Source organism: Bombus terrestris, chromosome 14 (assembly GCF_910591885.1).
Source record: "Bombus terrestris chromosome 14, iyBomTerr1.2, whole genome shotgun sequence".
NCBI lineage: Eukaryota > Metazoa > Arthropoda > Insecta > Hymenoptera > Apidae > Bombus > Bombus terrestris.
In genome coordinates this window covers 5,473,577-5,492,791 of record NC_063282.1, presented here as the reverse complement: position 1 = coordinate 5,492,791, position 19,215 = coordinate 5,473,577, and the positions used below count along the sequence as shown (strand labels likewise).

General features: G+C 33.5%; 1 protein-coding gene across 4 annotated transcripts; it reads left to right on the top strand.

Moving 5' to 3' along the window:
- The first annotated feature begins 14,715 nt into the window (after positions 1–14,715).
- LOC100648415 (poly(A) RNA polymerase, mitochondrial) lies at positions 14,716–18,539 on the top strand. 4 transcript variants are annotated; one of them, XM_003400581.4, is made up of 7 exons: positions 14,716–14,945; positions 15,376–15,557; positions 15,667–15,894; positions 15,977–16,198; positions 16,278–16,486; positions 16,555–16,775; positions 16,847–18,539. In XM_003400581.4, exons 1-7 carry the CDS (start codon positions 14,819–14,821, stop codon positions 17,332–17,334), a joined length of 1,677 nt encoding a protein of 558 aa, XP_003400629.1. In that variant the 5' UTR covers positions 14,716–14,818; the 3' UTR covers positions 17,335–18,539. The 4 variants fall into 4 exon arrangements, with proteins under 4 accessions (XP_003400629.1, XP_012171589.1, XP_020722086.1 ...); XM_012316199.3 differs by having other exon boundaries at positions 14,770–14,941; XM_020866427.2 differs by lacking the exon at positions 14,716–14,945 and having other exon boundaries at positions 15,416–15,557; positions 15,652–15,894.
- Positions 18,540–19,215: the final 676 nt, after the last annotated feature.

Genomic DNA, 19,215 nt, shown 5'->3' with positions numbered 1-19,215 from the left:
TTCGCTGGGTATTTCGTCCGACATTTCTGTAAAATGAGAATGTCACGGTTCGTTAATGCTTCACGAGGGTGGTGAGCCGGAGGCAGGTCGTACAGTCGATCCACGTAGCACAGTGATAATGATGATGATGATGATGAATCGATTCTAAATCGGTTTCGTTGCGTCTCTAGCCACGATTTCCTCGCTCCTTCATTTTATCGCTCAACGAGGGAAACTACTCTTAGAAACTTTATAGATTCTTACGATCAGGTAAGAAGATTGTAAATTATTCGCGGTTTCCCCCTTTTTCTGATAATTGCTGATTATGCGGTACAAAACGGTTAATTCTACGATTTATGTTTTCTTTCTTTTTTTCCACATGAAAAGATAGAGATCATGGAAAGATTCATGGTTAAACGTGAATTTCAAGAAAAGTCAACGACATGTCCAAGTGTTATCCTTCCTCTATGTGCGCTCAAGATCACGGGATTAATCTTTATTTCTTTGACCCTCCACTTAAAACGGAATGCGCCAGTACTTCAAGAACGATCCAATCTTGCAGAACCGCCAACGACAAATGCCAATCGCAATGGTACGACAACATTCCGCTCCATATTCGTGATCTTCCTGGGATTCAATATTTTTCCTTAATCCAGATAATATTTCTCTTTGATTGCTTCTGAAAAATTGTATCGTTTATGAGTCGTTAACGCTATAAGCCCGAATGTGTACTCGTTAGACGGTGTCGTGTGCGCATGAAAAATTTAAAGGTGCAAGGATTTATAGAATGCGAGAAATATGAAAATAACATAAGAGAAAGACAATGATAACTCACATTTTTTCATATAAGAATTTTTTGAGATCTGTTACCTTGCCAGTCAATTTGTCTGCGAGTCTTGCCAAAAACTTGTTTATGACGTTTCCTTAAGGAATATTTGCATCAAAAGCATTTCACGATTTCAGATGTGTCGATTATCATACTTCAGATATTAGGTGTCCTGTTAGTTTATTCACGAAACTCCATGATTTTGTCATCGGTTGCTAAAAGAATTATATTTTTAAACAGAATAAATTGATCCCCCTTTCACCTATGTTATATTTAAGTATATCATTTTAACTAGTAAATAACATAAAAGTCAGAAAATTATTTAAACGAAATTATACAATTATTTTAAATTATTGACAATTATTCGTAATATTTAATTATATAAATTTATACATAATACAATTTTCTCTGCAATCTTCGTACGGGATATCATAATATTTAGTAAGTGATACAGATACTTTGATACGTGGCTCTTATTTCTTTAATCATATTCAGAGAAACACAAATTTGCATAAGTATCCTCGATCTGTTCTTTTTCTTTCTCGTTCTTTCTAGATCAACTAGCTTTTACTATATTTTCACACCCTAATTTAAATTTTATTCGCACCTCCTAGATGTAGAAAATGGTTGATAAAGAATATAGATTAAATATTCAAGTGTGTCATCAAGATTAGTAATTAACAACTAAAACAAAACCTCTCGTGCTAGTACTTGACTGGTGAATGACTGGTTTTCAGCTTTCCTTCAGGTTTATCCACACTTTTCACATATATTTCATCCCGTGCCTGGAAATCAGCAACAAGTAGTCGAGAACGGGGTCTTTAATTACACGTTAGCAGCGTAATCAGCGGCGGAACAGTTGTAATTGATTTTCGTCAGCAGCGTGATTAACCGCGAACGAGCGTAGTGTATTTAATTTTGGTTTACAACAAATCACTTAATAGCCGGGACGACCATTTCCACTGTCGCTGGATAAAATTACACAGGCAGCCATATGATTCCACTTAATGCTCTGAAAGCTAATTGATTACATCGCGTGTAGGTTATGTAACGGGTATATACCATTAATTCTTCTCCCCCGTGGACTTGAATCCTTCGTCAGGTTCAGGACGTGTTTCAATGATTCGATCAAGATTTTGGTAGTTTGCGTTCTTATGAATCGTTGTGCCCTCGAGCACGAGTGTCGTAATTGTAAGAATTGCAGGAAGTGAGATCATTCTATAATAATTGATTTAGCTAATAAATTAAATTTGATATAAAAGTAATTTAATTTTGCGAAATTGAGTAATTTAGTCTTCGGTGAAATTTCTCTTCATAAATGTGTCATCGTGTTTTCATTATCTTCATGCTCGAAGAGCAAACATTATGCAAAGCTTCGGAAACTTTCTAAAGTCAACACAGTACTTATGATACAGATACAGGTAGATATGTATAATTCACGGCTAGATTTTAATTATACATGTGTTTAGGTCGAAGTGTATAAGCACTTCATTTTGTAATTCCAAATTTAGTTATAAGCAATTCTCGAGCAATATGTTTAAAGCAGATAATATAACTAGTTGTCAGTGGCATCCCTACAATTAATGCGAACGATTTCGTTATTAATAAAACATATCGTGCGTATTAACAGTTCGATAACCATAATTTTCTATGAAATTATTTTTTGTTTATTCTTTTTCGAACTATTCTCAGATTGGAGATAAAACCAGTTAAATTGTAAAACTTATTTCTAAGACCTCTTTACGTTTACGGCTTACTTTGGTATATGCAAACGAAGCTTATCAAGGGTTTGCTACAACGTAAAGACCTATCACACGAATAAAATGATAACAGTATCGAGCGGAAACATTGAAACGTTTAGGGTGAAAATAGGACTGGTATTTTTCTTAAACTGCTAAAAGGCTAAGCGAAAGCATCGGTGGTAGCATCAAGAAATTACCGTTTACGGATGAAAGCGTCGCATATTCTCCATAATAAAGATAGCATGACCACGGGGACATTAGAAAATTTACGGCGAACAAGAATTTAATAACGACTAGGTGTATAAATATGATGCTAATTAAACCAGTCGCGGTGACGCTTTGCTTCCTTCGTTAGTAGTCTCTTTAGACGCTGTGGGAATGTATTATTCTTAAAACGACAAAACCATTCTTCTTCCGCATAGAAACAATTGAGATTCAAGATGTTAATTCAGCATGTAAAGTAAGTCTTTCGTCTTTCTGTGAAAATTGCGAGTTGGAAGATTTGAACGAGCATTATTAACAATTCCATTATTAGTTACAAATAATATAAAAAATGTTTTTAATAAATTTTAATATGTAAGAGTAACGCGGTGAACTTAAATTTCAGAGATAAAATTTGAACAAAAGAGAAAATAAAAACGTTTTTAATAAATTTTAATAGGGCAAGAGAGAACAATAAATTGAAACTTTAGAAACTAGGGATCTTGCTTTCTACCGAATTTCAAATAAAAATTGCTTCTTTGTTTAGAGATTTAATAGAAATATTATTCAGAAGAACGATTGTACGATGGAAATTTCAAAGTTCAAAGGCAGTATATCGAAGAGAAAATTCAGAGAATATATGCGATATTTTGTTACAAACGAGTACTTATCTTCCGTGTGTCGTACATAAATGGGGAAATATAAGTTGGAAAATTGCTACCTTCCTGAAAAAGAATGTGTATCAGCATCAGGGAATCTTCGGAGTGACTCGGTACCGCGCAAGTACCGTGATTACACGATGAACAGATCTACATATCTGAAGCTATAACTTAGGTCTCTATTGTGAGCCAGTCTCCGTGTAGGTTTGTGCAATTATGCGACTCGAGGAAAGTGAAGAGTCGCTTCTATTCATTTTCCTCGCGATTGGGATTCCACTTTTAGGAAAATTCCTAAGACTCGAAGCGAATTAGTTTTAAAGTTTCAATTTATTCTTCTATTCTAACATATGTCTTTATTGACTATTGGCAATTGATAATACAGCAGAACACACGCCTATATAATACAGTATTTTAACTGGTAATTTCCAAATTCAAGATGTTATTCCATTTATACAAACATCTTCATCTAAAGTCATCATAGATAGTCAACATAATTCGAGTTCATTAATTCTCTCCACTACCTATAATTTTTCATGCGTATTTCACGTTTAGATAACTGAATTTGATAGTGCATTTAATAATCAACAGTTCATTTAATCTGACGCTAACTAAGGATTTAATTTCAATAAATAGACTTCTACCGTATTGTCGGTTCCATAGGTGCTGTAGGGAAAGTATTAATCTTTTGAACCCCTAATCGAGCCTGCCTCAATAACACAAATATTTCATGCTATGTAATCCAACATTTCATAAGACATCGTACTATAAAAATTCTTTCTCGAGAACGAACAATCTATAAAGAGTGCAAATTAACAAAATAATTAGCAAAGAAGATTTATTACCCGTATTGCCTCAATACGATTCCTTCAATTAATACATTAGTTGCCACACGAATTATATATATACATATCTTGTCCCGAGAGCCGCCATGTGTATAATAATACTACATTATAACATTTAATTTTTACAAAATATATTATATTTCTTTTCACAAAGTTCTAAATCATTCAATGTTAAACCCATGAAATTTATCTTACTGTAATCACTCTATAAAATTTAATAACATAGATTATTGATGGCCACTGCGGCAATGTATTGAAATACCATCGATTACGATCCAGCGATCTTGTAGTATTCCGTACAACGCGTCGCGACGCTTGGATCGCTGTTTCCCTCTCGAGCGCTGTTCACGGCCAATTTCTATCCGTAACGCTTGGAAAATGATCACGTTCGCACGCGAGTCCGTCGTGCTCGTGCACGCTTGCCCACAGTAGATTCCACGCGTCGAAGAAACAGGAGCACCGGCCACCACGCGTTATAAATATTGATCGTGCGTGCGAGGACTGCCCGCTCGGAATTATCTCGGGCATCACGAGGATCGATCACGTTTGTTAATCACGTTCTTTCTCACCAACAGGTAACTGCTGTCGAACGCTACACTAGCCAGATCCTCTAGTATATGCCACCTGTGCCAGTCTCAATGCACGTCCTCACATTTCATTCTCTTTCTTCCTGTTTCTTTCCTGAGACCTCCCGCACAATCGATCTAAGTTATCAATATTAACAAGTTTAGCGATACAATGGAATTCCACTTTATCTTGATGTATGCATCTTCGAGGAAATCGTTCTGTCGGAGAGACGAACGCGATTCTAATAGTTTGGAAAATACACAGTAAGGGCTCGTTTGTTCGATATATAGTAAATGAAATGTCAGCTATTTTTTTATTAAAAGATTGGATTCACTTATCTGAACCAAAGATCATAGTTTGTGAGGAGCATTTATAGGGAGCATAGAACTTCAGTTCTATAGGAACAATTTATTTTTAGATAAATGGATTCAGATAAATGGAGTTCTATCGTGAAGTAAGTAAAGTTCTACAAGCTGATTGCATATGATCAATAGTAATTAGTATAGCTTATATTGACCAGATCGTATAGGAATTCATTAGTCACTAATCAGTATTTTTGAGTTGAAACAAACATTATTAGCCTTCCAAGCATCATAAAAATTTCACAAACAATCTGATAATTTGACAATTTATTTATTTATTTAGAAAATTGTGCAACGAGGCCATAGTAAATCAATCGTTTCTCGGTGTGCTTATAATAATCTGAAACTTCTACCACGTCAACTTTCCGAGATCAAGAGAACTCGTCTAGTTGCTAGAAAATTACCATACTCAAGCGAATAGGCTTACTCGGAGTTGGTTTCCAATTTTTAATCGCAGTTTGATAAATGAAGTGACTACGTAACGATACTGCGAACTATAACGACTTGCAAGAAACGTGGTTCTGTGAGAGAATCGATATAAAAGCAATTATTCAGAGGCAATGATTCCATCTTAATAAGTCGTTAATTAGCCGGTTGAATATGTCTTCGAGACGATTTTGCTTTCGTGAGAAATACATATGCGAGTTTCGTAAAAGGAAACGGTAGCCACGTCATGTAAATCGTTGTTTACTTTCTTCTCCGCGCCGTTGCTTGGAAATTAATTAAGACCGTGAATGAATACGCGGACGTCGAATCGCTCAGGTAGGACCGTTTTTCGTTTACAATGGACACGACCATACAAGAATATGTTGCTTTGAAATAGGGCTCCTGGGAATTAGGTAATTTCGAGCAATTAACGAAAACGGAACGTTAACATGAGTCGTGCATCCGAGCTAACGGTAACGAGGAATCCACGAAAAAGAAGAAAGGAATTTATGGGAGATGGAAGAGGCATTTTTGTTTCCACGCTTCGAGTTCGAGTTCAATAGCAACTAGAATTTCAACCCTTTACAATTCAAGTTATAGTTGATATCTTGTTCCAACAGATTCATATCCAATAAGTTACTTCTACGGTAACTACATTTACATCGATGCATTTTTATTAAATTTGTACTGAACAAAAGAATGTATTTTATACGTATATTGTAATTGAAGAGAATTGAATTGAAATAGTCTAGACTAACCACGATTGGAAAATGATAAATGAAATAGATTAGAATTGAATGCAACAGGGTCGAATCCAACCTATAGGGAAACTTAAGAAAAATATAAAGGCAATTTCCACAGAATTAATGTTTTATCAAATAAATTAAATTTTCCTCCGACTCTAACTTTTATCATCCATCAAATAGCTTCACAAATCATTTTTCGAGAAATCTTCCTGTTTTTTTGCATGAATAAATTCCTTCAAGTAATTTTTGCACATTTTAAAGGTATTCAATTTCTCACCATTAAAAGCGTTTTATAATGACCAGAATAGATGATAGTGAGATTATATATAGCATATGTAGTGAATGGGAGCTGAACATTCCAACTATGGTCTAACATTTTTTGCCTGGTCTTTATCGATACATTAGGTTCAATGTTGTCCTGTTAAAAAACGACGTCTTCCCCATTGATCAATTCCAGATGATCCTCTTTGATACAGGTAGGTAATGTCCAATTAGAAACAGTATTCACAGTTTGTAATAAATAATTCTCCAAGTAATAGAATAGATTTCTAGGAATCCTACAAACTTTCTAAACAACCACTAAAGAGCCACTAGAACAGAAAAGCCTCATTAGCAGACTACGAATGTTTAAGTATTTATGGGAAAATATATAAACGTGCAAAAATGTACGAAATCTACGTAATATTATATAAAAACCTATAAAATACTCAAATTAATGAAATAATATTTAAAGGGTGGAACACAGCTCCTTGATTTGTGTTGGTAATATTGAATTATTATATTAATATCTATATCTGTATTAAGATTGACGTATCACTTGTTCAATCACAAACCTTTCTATCTCATCACGCACGTATTATCTCAGATATTTAATACGCACATATTAAACTTAACTAATTATTCAATCATTATTTATACCGACTTTGTACGAGATAATAAGATTCCGTTTTCCAAACATTCAACTTGTGACAGAATCCACCGGTGAACTATTTTCGCTGCGTGGCGTGTTTAGCAATGAAAAGCACAATTAGTTCGAAAGCCATAGAAAAGTAAAAGTCACGAGTGCATCACCGAAATAGATTAGAAACTCGCAATGGAACGTTTATCCCCGTTAGAAAGGATAATTAACCCGCGTGTTGCGTTTACGCGCAAAGATTACCAGCGTATTATGAAAGTGGAAAGAAAACGCGCGGGATACACTCCGTAGGCGTGCTGTATACGCGGTGTATTAAATTCTCTATAATCGAGCACGTCGTTTTACCATTTTTTCTTTACCATCGCTCCCGCTAATCAGAATAACGCCATAACTGGTTCGTGTAATCGCCGCGAGTAGATCGTAGCCAAGGAGACGTAATGGGGCCTCCCCAGCGACTACTAATTATTCTATAAATGAACGGTTCACGTCAGACGATTTGCGTTTAAACGATCGCATTACTTCTCTCGCGAAAGCGCCGTGGACGTTTCTCTTCGATTACTTGATCAAACAACAAGCAAAAATGGCCAAACAGAAACGACACGATATCTCTCATCCTCGAGAAAGAAACACCTTCGAAACATAGGATGTCCTGGCATTGAAATTTGCCAATTCGAAGATTTAAAAAAAGATAAGTATAAGTATATAAGTATAAGGATAAGTATATAGATTCTTTAGAATTTTAAGCTAGCTATTTTCCATAGAATTTCAACAGTCCAAGTGCAACTATGGCATAACATTTGCTTTTCTGCACCATTTTGGATATTATATATTCCTATGATTATTTCTTCTTCATTGCTAAACTCTCTTACGTTGAACGTAGTCCTAAATGATTAATTTTAAAATTCATTAATTGAACAGCTCAGAAGTCACGCTGCTCAACTGCGGGAATTAAAAAGCACAGAAAAATGATATTACAAACGCTGGTTTTTAAATTACCTTAGAATTTCTCATTATTTGTGACATCTTCCTACGATAGACGAATTTATAGAAATAGATCTTTCTAATAGGTAAAAAAATAATCTTGTATCGTCGTACGAAGATTATAAATTTTATTTTCGTATTTTTCAATAAAACTGTTAACATTATACATTAGTACTCAAAAGAGAAATATATCTTGATAATCGTTAACGAGTCTCTTCTAAGTTTGTAGCAATAATGTATTCTGAACAAAATAATATTGAATATTAAAAAGGACAATTGGGTATATTGGGATATTAGACTATGAGAATAATGGAACATGTCACGCTGACTCATTATGAATCGGATAGATTTTCGCAGATGGTGCTAGATTTCACCCTAGTTTCCGTAGATCGTTTTCATTGATACTAGATCTTTCCTAAAATCTATCCTAGATCTTTCTTAAAATCTAGCCTGGATCTTTTCCTCGTAGCCGTGCTCGACGGAACGAACGTTTCTCTGTTACGCTTGCAATCAGATAAAATCGAGAGCATTCCGTACACGCGTCACGTTCGCCAGACTTTTAATCTCTTTGTAATCTGCGGGGTGCACGAGAGGCTGGCAAGGAAGAAGCAACTTGCTAGTCCGCTTACACGGCTAACTGTAAACGGTGGCTGCACTCGCGTCCGCGTGCGTCTTCATTCCACCATAAGATGGAACTATCGTTTCTTCGTCCACCGTGTCCAAGAGTAACAGGTTTTATAAACGACGATTTATCTGTGCGGACAGATTCTTAATTCTGAATTCTTCGACTCCTATATATACGTCAGATCGGTAGATCGATTGTCACGCTAATGAGGTGCCATGAAGATTAGTTTCGATCGATCGCTGTTTACCGATCAGCGATGCTTTCACTCTGCGCAACTATTTTCCGATTGGGATCGATGACGATGGAGTTGATACGTTCAATCGTTCGCTATTATACGCTTAGAATCGCGACCATGAAATTAGGGATATTAGGAGAAAGTACGCGGTTCTGTTTGCGTTTGTCGTTAAGCCATTCGCGACGGTATGTATCTTGCTCGCATAGATCCAAATCGCGATCGATAGACGAACGTGACGTGTTTCGACGGTCGACTGAAACACGAAAGGCACGGTACCTGCGTGTTTGAGCCATTTCAAAGGCAAACCGATCGGCTCAGAATGATTGGTTTTAATTTTTTAAAAAGGAAACGATTAAGGTCCGATATTATTTAGTCCCTCGGAAGCTAGATTGGTCATCTCCACTTTCTGTTCATTTCTTTCTTGGTTTTGTTTCTCATAGAACAAATTACTTACGTTCATAAGTTTACTTATTACATGAGAACGATATAAACAATAGGAAATTAAGAATGAAAATGTTTAGTACATTTAGAAGAATTCAATGGTAAAAGAATATTTGTAACATCATCGTTCTTTGTACTTTTCAGCTTATGGAATCGACCAATGTGAATTCTGAATGGCTCGTGCATAGACGGTCGAATTTTATCGCACATTATATAGAAAATTATATAGAATTATATAGATAGAAAAATATTCGTGATGGATTGGTTTGTAATACCTGCATATCCTAGTTGTGAATAAGAGACTGCGTTACATACGTCTGTCGAATAGTTTTAGATACGATACTTCGAGTATTGGGTCAAAAGGATTAACAGAAATATGAAGACAAAAGAATCTGAAGATCTCAGGCCATATATACTTAAACCAATGACGATTAGATCGTCAACGTTAAGAGTTACGAATCTATCACGATCGACCCACATACACGTCGATTGATGTTTCAAGGAAACATTGAAACGGATGAAGTATCTAAAATGATCGTTTATGGTCTCACGATCGTGCCGATTGCCACAACGAAAGAAGTTAGAAGCCGTTCGAACGATCGGGAAGTGAGTCAGTGGCTGATCAATCGCGACACATGCCGTAAGAAGAACCTATCCTTTCTCAAATTGAATCGAATTGGACGAAGGAGATAGGAATGTCGATCTAAGGCCATTTTGAGATTTTCTAATAAATCAGGGACATCTGGATATATAGTACTAGTAAGTCAGGAGCGTGTGAACTTGTGGACACTTGCTTGCTCTTTTAACAGAATGCAATATTGTTTCGAAATTATAAATAGGAAGAGCCAAAATACTTCGACAGTTTTATTATTTAAGGAGTTTGTTATTCTCAGATCGTTCCAGAGATTCTTCCAAATTAATACAAAGGTTATCATGACTCTAACAATAATATTTAATATTAATTAGTTGCATACTTAACTTTAATATACTATCGATAAGATTTTAGATGATCAATTTATATTTCGTAGAAGTTATATCCGAAGAAGATAAATAATTTAGTTCTTTCATATAATAATAAAAATATTCGTTATCTATGAATGGTTGATAAATTTAATTGTATTACCTTATTGCGTATGTATGTACTAAAAATTTGTTGTATGGACATTAGTTTCTTATTTCGCCGTTATTTCATATATCTTAACAATATTCATTGATTGCTATAAATCGATCAAGTTCCGTGACCAATGGAAAGTATCCAGAAAAGTTGGAAATGGATTATCACGTGGAAAGAAAGTTTAATCTACTTCTACCGAAGAGGAGGTGCTCTCGACCATTTGGTCACAGTCGATTAATATCGTAATTACCAACACTGGTTCTCCATGACTTTTTTGTTCTCGAGGGTAGCCCACGGCGAGCAAACTTCTCTAATACGTGGATACCGATCTATCCGAGCAAAAAACGCGTTCATCGCGTTCGATTCGCTTTCCATCGTGATCCACCCACCTCTCGGATGTGTAATGGATACGAGAAGGCAAGAAGAAGACGGCTACTTTCTTGTCTCCGTGCTCGGTACTGTTTCTATTCGTCACACGATGAATCCTCCGCATCAGTGATCGCGGATGAAAAAGCTGCGGAACGATCGAGTTAAACGGGTCCCTGTACGTGGCGCGATAAAAAAGAAAAGTTGGCTTGAATCGTAACTCGATGAAGAAGCGAATCTATTCGGCAACGTGGACCTCGTTACCAACCTGACGAATCGCGTCGATTTCGCGAGAAAACTTTCACGATTTTTAGGTTAAAGTTTTCTGCCCCTTGGGACGCGTCGCGTTGTGCACTTTCGAATAACTTTCGTGAAAGACAGAAGAAATTGTACGAGTGCAGCGGGTATGAAAACGATCGAAACGAAGTCGTAAACATCCGTTGGAATTTTCAATGTTGCGTGCAAACGAAGAGCTACACGGGACGGCTTACATTCTGTCATCGAACAACTGAAAGTAAGATATTAGCCGCAAGGAGAATGATTGCCGTTGCGTCTTATGAGTCGATCCACGATACCAGCTACCTATGTACTTACTTTCCTCGACACGCGAATTGCGTAATTATCGTTTGCTCTTGCTACTAATGCCCCGAGATGAGATTTCGAATCGGATTCGCAGGTTATTTCAGTCTATGAGATCCATGTGGTGGTTCGATGAAACCCTTAATTTTAATAAAAAGCATAGGATGAGAAATGATCTTAGAATTGATCCGTTGCGTGACCATCGAAATTTAGCGAGCAAATGGAAGAGGAAGAAAAAAGGATTCCAACAGATGAACCAATGCTTAGAGAAATTCGTATAACTGTGCTCCGCAATCTCTTATTCCAGATGAAAAGAGAATAGACCGAACTTTCATTAAGGAAGAGGGTATAAATTACCACTTGGAATTTCTCTTGTTTAGGATGTTAGCGATCGTATCGGGACGGGCGTTAATGCGAGCGTGCTGTTTTCGGCGAAAACGTAGAAAAAGTGTGAATAATAACGGAGAAGAGCGGAGAAACGAATCGCTCTAGCAACACCCAATTTATTTAGTCTTGTCCAGAAGAGCGTAATGACTGGCCGCGTATTTTGAAGACAATTAACCTATTTCTTCTCCGATCTCTTTCTGCTAGGTGGCTAAAAACAGGTACCATGAAATGCTTGTCGTAATTGAATCGCCACTCGTCGCTCAGAAATCGTAACGAGAAAGTCTGTCTCGTAAATGGCGAAAACTGCCTGCGAACGAATGTAAAACGATTTATCTATTTGGGAATCATCGATGTCTAGCATTCGTGACATAACAAAGTTCTTAGAATTAATTGAGATTCTCGGATGCAAGCGATAGGTATTTTTCGTGCAAATTTCTTCCATGAACACTCATCGATATTTCCATGATGACAAACGTTTACTTTCGTCGAAGGAAGGATCTATGGTAATTTAACTGAAGAAATAACAAAAACTACAGGGGAAGAACACGATAAGCTACCTATTCCTATTTTTCCTATTTCTTTATTTTCCTATATTTCTACAGGAAAGTAGTTTTAAATTTTAGCATTAAACGTATGTTCTTTCATAAAAATTTTCAAAATATTGCTTGTCACGATATTACAACATTGAAGATATTAAAACATCATTTGTCTTAAATAATTACACCTTTGGCTCTCTCAAAATTTGGCCAATCTATCAACTATTTTTAAAAGGCTCGAGACTCTTATCTTTGAAAGATTTACATCTTTAGATTTGGAAGGATATCTGCATTTTCGATCATATTATCTTAAGAGTTTTCTGTTTAATCATAAAATGACATTGGAATCAGAAAATCAACAAAACTGTACTTGTCATGTTTTTCTTGGTCATATTCTTCGTGTAATCGTCATATTATTTCTACGGATATATGATTCTTATTAACTGCGTAGATATTAGATAGAGATGCGAAAATATCGAAACTGGTTACAGTTTCTGCGAACGGCCTTGCTTCTCATTACACTCGTGCCAAGAGAAGCTGTTTATTGAGTTAAGACGAGTTCAATAGGATTCGAGAGGCCAATGAAAGAATCATTGCACGTTGGTGCAGTATTTCACATAAAAGCAAGAAAAAGTACAGACAGACTCAGCTAGAAACACAAGCGGGGTGAAAGTGATTTTTTTTTTTTAGAAATCTTGGCAATCGATCTCGCCAATGGCAAACTGTCAAGCCGATTGTCTGTAAGGCGGTTTATCTTGGCGTGAGAAAAGCAACTAACTGAGCAAGTCAGGGAATCGCAATTGCATAATTGATCACAACTGATTGCTTGAGTTTATCTCCTTGAATTTAAGTTCTTTTAAACTTGCCGCTCTCTCTATTATACTTATTCTGATACTCTATTATACTTATTATACTTATTCTATTATATACTTATTCTGAAACCTTACCGAGGAAATTATTCACTTAATATCAAACATTTTTGGAATCAATATTTAATTTTTAATTAAGATTCATTAGTCTTTTCTTCGTAAGATCTGCATAAATTTTTAGAACGTGTATTTGAAGCATCTGTAGATTTACTGAAAGTCTGGAGTTCAAAAGTAACATAATATGTATCCTAAAAAAATGTTAGTATGATACTTATACTCAAAAGCTTTATAAAGTAGAGAGACTTATGGTTATCTTTTTTATATACAATTTGAATAAAAGACAAAGCTACATATCACGTATCCTATCGGTACATATAACCCTGTTCAATAAATTTTTCATGACATTCCCAAGTCTGTTGCGAATTCCGTTTATTCGATATCAGATCGTAATCTTTATGTCAGATTTGGCTCGTGCTAAAGAAACAGTATATTTAGTATGTGTGATTGTATGAACTAATTTAAAAAAATTTGTTGTAATAATATAACAAAATAGTCAAGTTGAATCAACGGCACTAATATTTTTGCATACGTTCAAGAGCAGTTTTAAAACGATCAATTATAGTAAATCATTAATAATAATTAAAGTAAAAATTGTACATGATATATATATCGTATGTGTATACATAATTTCATATGAGATATCCAGTTTGCCAGTCTATCTTCCTTATCCTCGCATATCTGTACTTTCTCACCCTTACCTACGTTCGATTATCATGGAAACATTATAAATTCGAATTCGAAATTCAAAGATGCGCACAAATGAAATAATCCTGGCTTACGAACATTTTTCGAAAATGTATCTAGAAACGTAAAATGGGTCACTTTGTGTAGCTATTTCCTTCTTATGGTGTGATCTGGACAGTCGATATTGTTTTCTCATTTACTATGCGCATGATAAGTTACCGGCTGCATACACAGCATAGTCATTGACTGATTGATTATGAATAATTGATATTATTTTACGAAATAGATCTGTTGTTGTTTTACACGACCGTTGCCAGCCAATTCGTTGCGTGTGGATTGAAAAAGCTAAACCCAACCCACATCGAATATATTGATGATATTCATTTTTAATTGAGTTATAATAGGTATTTCTTACAGCCTCACATATGCAGTTGTGCACTGGGCTTTAAGCTTGTTAAACTCTTGTTTATATACATATATGATGAGTTGAATATTAATTCTTATATTCGCCGTAACAAATCGCAGAAGACGTAAGAAACACTAATTTTTGTCCAAGTTGGTATTTCAGGAACTGAGACACGAAGTCCCATTTAATATCACATCTATCCTATTCTTGATCACTGGGATAATCACCACGTGTTTGACGACGATTTGGCGCTAGTATAGAATCCAAAAATGGCACTAGTTTATCTTATTAATAGTAATTTTAGTTTTGTATTGAATACATTATATTGTAAATGTATGACAAATATAAAAAGATTTGTAACGGAACACAATGTTATGAGATATTCCAAACAAGTTGGTATGCTTTCAGAAAGATAATTTTATAAAAAATTATATTTCTAATTTCATAACCTTACTCGCAAGATGATAACTTTCACTGATCGTATTATTTTCTCTCCTGTTTTTTTTTTTCTTAAGTGTGCTTAAGTGTGACTCTATATTAATTGGTTCTTTTCCTTCATTATAATTTAGTTATTGTTTTATTCGTTTCTTATTTTATTTATTAAAGATTATCTTATTAATTGAAGCCTTAACATTCATTTGTATAATATAATATAATTGATAAATATCTAATATTTAATAAAAAATTATAAATAACTTAACACATATAATATAATTAATCTCCTTTAGTTAAATAACATAACAAATGTTATCAGCATTGTTATATGTATATTGTTCAATAAATATCAGTATTTAAAGCAGTATGAAGTAAAAAATATATTTTGTAGGTGCAAAAAAACTTGAGAATTATAAATCATTTGAGCAAATGCTTAAATTCAGACAGAATGAAGCAAAAAAATGTATTTTAGTAAAGATACATAATATGAAATATATTAGTGATCTTGAAAAATTTTGTAGACATTATGCAAATATTGTAAACATTCTTCCTTATTCTGTAACGAATAATAAAGTAAGTGCAGACATCTGAAATTTTTATTTCACAGATCTTTATTTAAACATTATAATACACAATCTAATGAACTTTATATATAGTTTCAATATAGCATGATTATTTATAGAATTTTGTATTAATGGAATTACAATCAGCTGAAGATGTACAAATATTTAAAGATATAGCTGCCTTTAAAACAGATGTAGAATGTATTCAAATTGTGTCACCATTATTTTCATTTGAATCACGAAATAAATTCAGTTCATATCAATCAAAAGAAGATATTACCTTATATTCCAACTTTAGAGTTCCAAAGTTAGATGAAGTCAGAAAATCACTGGAACAAGTAGATTCTGTAATGTATTAACATATTAAACTAAATTTAATTTTATGATTATAAATTACATATAATAATAGAAAACGTTTTAATGTTTTAGGTATCAGATCAAATGGTATCCCTATACAATGGTTTAAAAATTACAGATTTAGATATAAGGCTGAGATTTTATACTGCCAAACAAATGTCATATTACTTATCTATGTTATTTCCCAATGTACAAGTGGTACCATTTGGATCCTCTGTTAATGGGTTTGGTCAAATAGGATGTGATCTTGATTTACTATGTAAAACTATTATGGATCATAGAAAAGTTTTAAATGTGAAGAAGTATTTTAACATATATGTATTTATGTTATCAGTTTTGTATATCTTTGATAAAAAAATTGCTTTGTTTTTAGGACTCCAAAAGGTTCTTTTCTATAGCACGAAAAATCCCTCTTATAGAAAGAGATGAACAAAAAGAATTCTTAGAAGTAGTAGCTACAATAATGAAAATGTGCATTCCTGGAATCAGTAATATAAAAAAGATTCTTGAAGCTCGGGTTCCCATAATTAGATTTTCGAACGTATATACAAATATGATATGTGACCTTAGTAGCACAAACACGTATGTAATAAATATATATTTTTCATCTTTTTGGGGTATTACAATAGTTTTTGAAATTATTTATACAGGGTTGCATTACACATGTCCGAGTTGTTATATATATATGGACAATTGGATTGGCGCATTAAGCCACTTATTTTCACCATTCGTAAATGGGCAAGAGATATGAATTTGACAAAAATATTTCCAGGTCAATGGATAACAAATTTTTCCCTTACTTTGTTAATTATATTTTATTTACAAACAAAAAATATATTACCATCTATAAGCACCTTAAATAAATTTATAGGTAAGTGTGAACATTAAAAAAATTCTTTATATTCATTTATTGTATTGTACTTTTTATTTCTCTGTTTGCAGAACTCGATAAGAAAACCAAGAAAGCAACAAACTCTAATTTTAATTGGTTTGTAAGCTGGCAAGGATCCATAAAGCATGTCAATGATGAAAGTTTGCTGAGTCTTTTATATCATTTTTTTGAATATTATAGTACTTTCGATTTTAAAACGCAAGCAATTTGTATAAAAGATGGAAAATTCAAACCGAAAAATGATTTCTCACCTCTTTATATTCATAATCCATTTGATACAACATTAAATGTCAGTAAAAACGTTAACTCAACTGAACTAATACGTTTGATAGATCACTTTCAAAAAGCATTTAATATAATGTTAAATTCAGCTGAAAAAGACATAATTTTGAAACTAATTAATTTAACACCAAACCAAACAACAACTGATTATAAATTTAACGATGAAGAAACACAAATGAGACTTAAGCAAAACCTTTTTCCAACCATAACTAATATTAATAATTTGAACAAAATACAAGGGATTATAATAAAGTAATAATAAATATGGCATTTCATTTCAAATTAATTTATTTGTAACTGATTTTTCTAAACTTCACCAACCTGTAAATATAATTTTGATATTAAAAATTTTGAAATTAGGAGATGGATAATGCAAAAATCATCATCATGTATTTATTCTTAAATTTAAGTAGATGTATGAAAAATAGAATAAGTATTTGATAGAAAAACTTTGATAGCGAAAAAAGAAATGAAAAATGTAAATTTACTTCTATATATTATCAAAGCTAATAAATCGTGCGTTACTTTACTTTATTAAGATAAAAATGACATAATTCAGATTACAATCTAAATACTAATGTTATAATATCATATGTATAAAACGGATAGATTTTATCGGATAGTAGTGTATATAAAATCAGCAAGTTTTTATAGTCAGCAAAAAAAATTGTATGACGTCTTCATTTTAATATTTTGTATTATACCTCATATCTTTTTCTTAAATCTTATTAAAATTTGGAAATATAAGGCAAACTATGTTGGAAAAACGTATTGCACCAGTTCTGTAACGTAAAATCATGTTAGTAAATCCACTGCATTGAATAATGGAAATATCTATCGATAATTAAACGATTTTTATACTTCATAACTTGTATATTTCTCTATATTATCAGCAATTCGATATTTTTCATACATAATTAATTGTGTACACTTACTATAATTATAACTCATGATCTGTACGAAGACCGTGATATCTTAATTTTTTAACGATTGTATTTAACTTTCACGAGGAACCTTCGTTTTTCGTGGAAGCTAAGTATTGTGTATTTCTAAGGAAACGATCACCTCAATATTTGACACGTGTATGTAATTGTAAAAACATTTATCGCAATTATACTCCTATATAATTGAAGTACAATTTCAGACGATGGATCCTCGTGTGTTTGGCAAATTACAAGTACACTTGTAATTAGGCTGTCTTTTCTTATCAGGACAAAATGCTGTCACTTCGATTTTCCATGTACAATCGACGATTCGTTCATCGTTCAATTATAGGGATTGAGTGTACATTGTATTTGTTATATATAAAATTTGAATTTGTCATATATAAATTCTAATTCTTCTTTTTTTTTTTTTACGATTCAATTTCAATCGTTCACTTTACAAAATCCATTCCTCTTAATCCAATTCTAATTTCAAATTAAAGAATAATTAAACACATGATTTGAGCAGTATGGGAAATTACTTCTTTCATTTCCACTCTCCTTCTTCTTCTTCTTCTTCTCCTTCTTGCTTATTTCCTTCTTATACTTTTTCATAGTAGGAGTAGGAGTAGTGATAATAGTGGTGGTAGTAGTAATAGTAGTAGTAGTAGTAGTAGTAATAGTAGTAGTAGTAGTAGTAGTAGTAGTAGTAGTAGTAGTAGTAGTAGTAGTAGTAGTAGTAGTAGTAGTAGTAGTAGTAGTAGTAGTAGTAGTAGTAGTAGTAGTAGTAGTAGTAGTAGTAGTAGTAGTAGTAGTAGTAGTAGTAGTAGTAGTAGTAGTAGTAGTAGTAGTAGTAGTAGTAGTAGTAGTAGTAGTAGTAGTAGTAGTAGTAGTAGTAGTAGTAGTAGTAGTAGTAGTAGTAGTAGTAGTAGTAGTAGTAGTAGTAGTAGTAGTAGTAGTAGTAGTAGTAGTAGTAGTAGTAGTAGTAGTAGTAGTAGTAGTAGTAGTAGTAGTAGTAGTAGTAGTAGTAGTAGTAGTAGTAGTAGTAGTAGTAGTAGTAGTAGTAGTAGTAGTAGTAGTAGTAGTAGTAGTAGTAGTAGTAGTAGTAGTAGTAGTAGTAGTAGTAGTAGTAGTAGTAGTAGTAGTAGTAGTAGTAGTAGTAGTAGTAGTAGTAGTAGTAGTAGTAGTAGTAGTAGTAGTAGTAGTAGTAGTAG

Bases quoted from the DNA above. Each gene is read 5' to 3' on its own strand.
- LOC100648415 (XM_003400581.4), top strand. From the start codon at position 14,819: ATGGCACTAGTTTATCTTATTAATAGTAATTTTAGTTTTGTATTGAAT. The intron at 15,558-15,666 runs GTAAGTGCAGAC...GATTATTTATAG, and splicing joins ATTCTGTAACGAATAATAAA to AATTTTGTATTAATGGAATT. The intron at 16,487-16,554 runs GTATGTAATAAA...TTATTTATACAG, and splicing joins GACCTTAGTAGCACAAACAC to GGTTGCATTACACATGTCCG.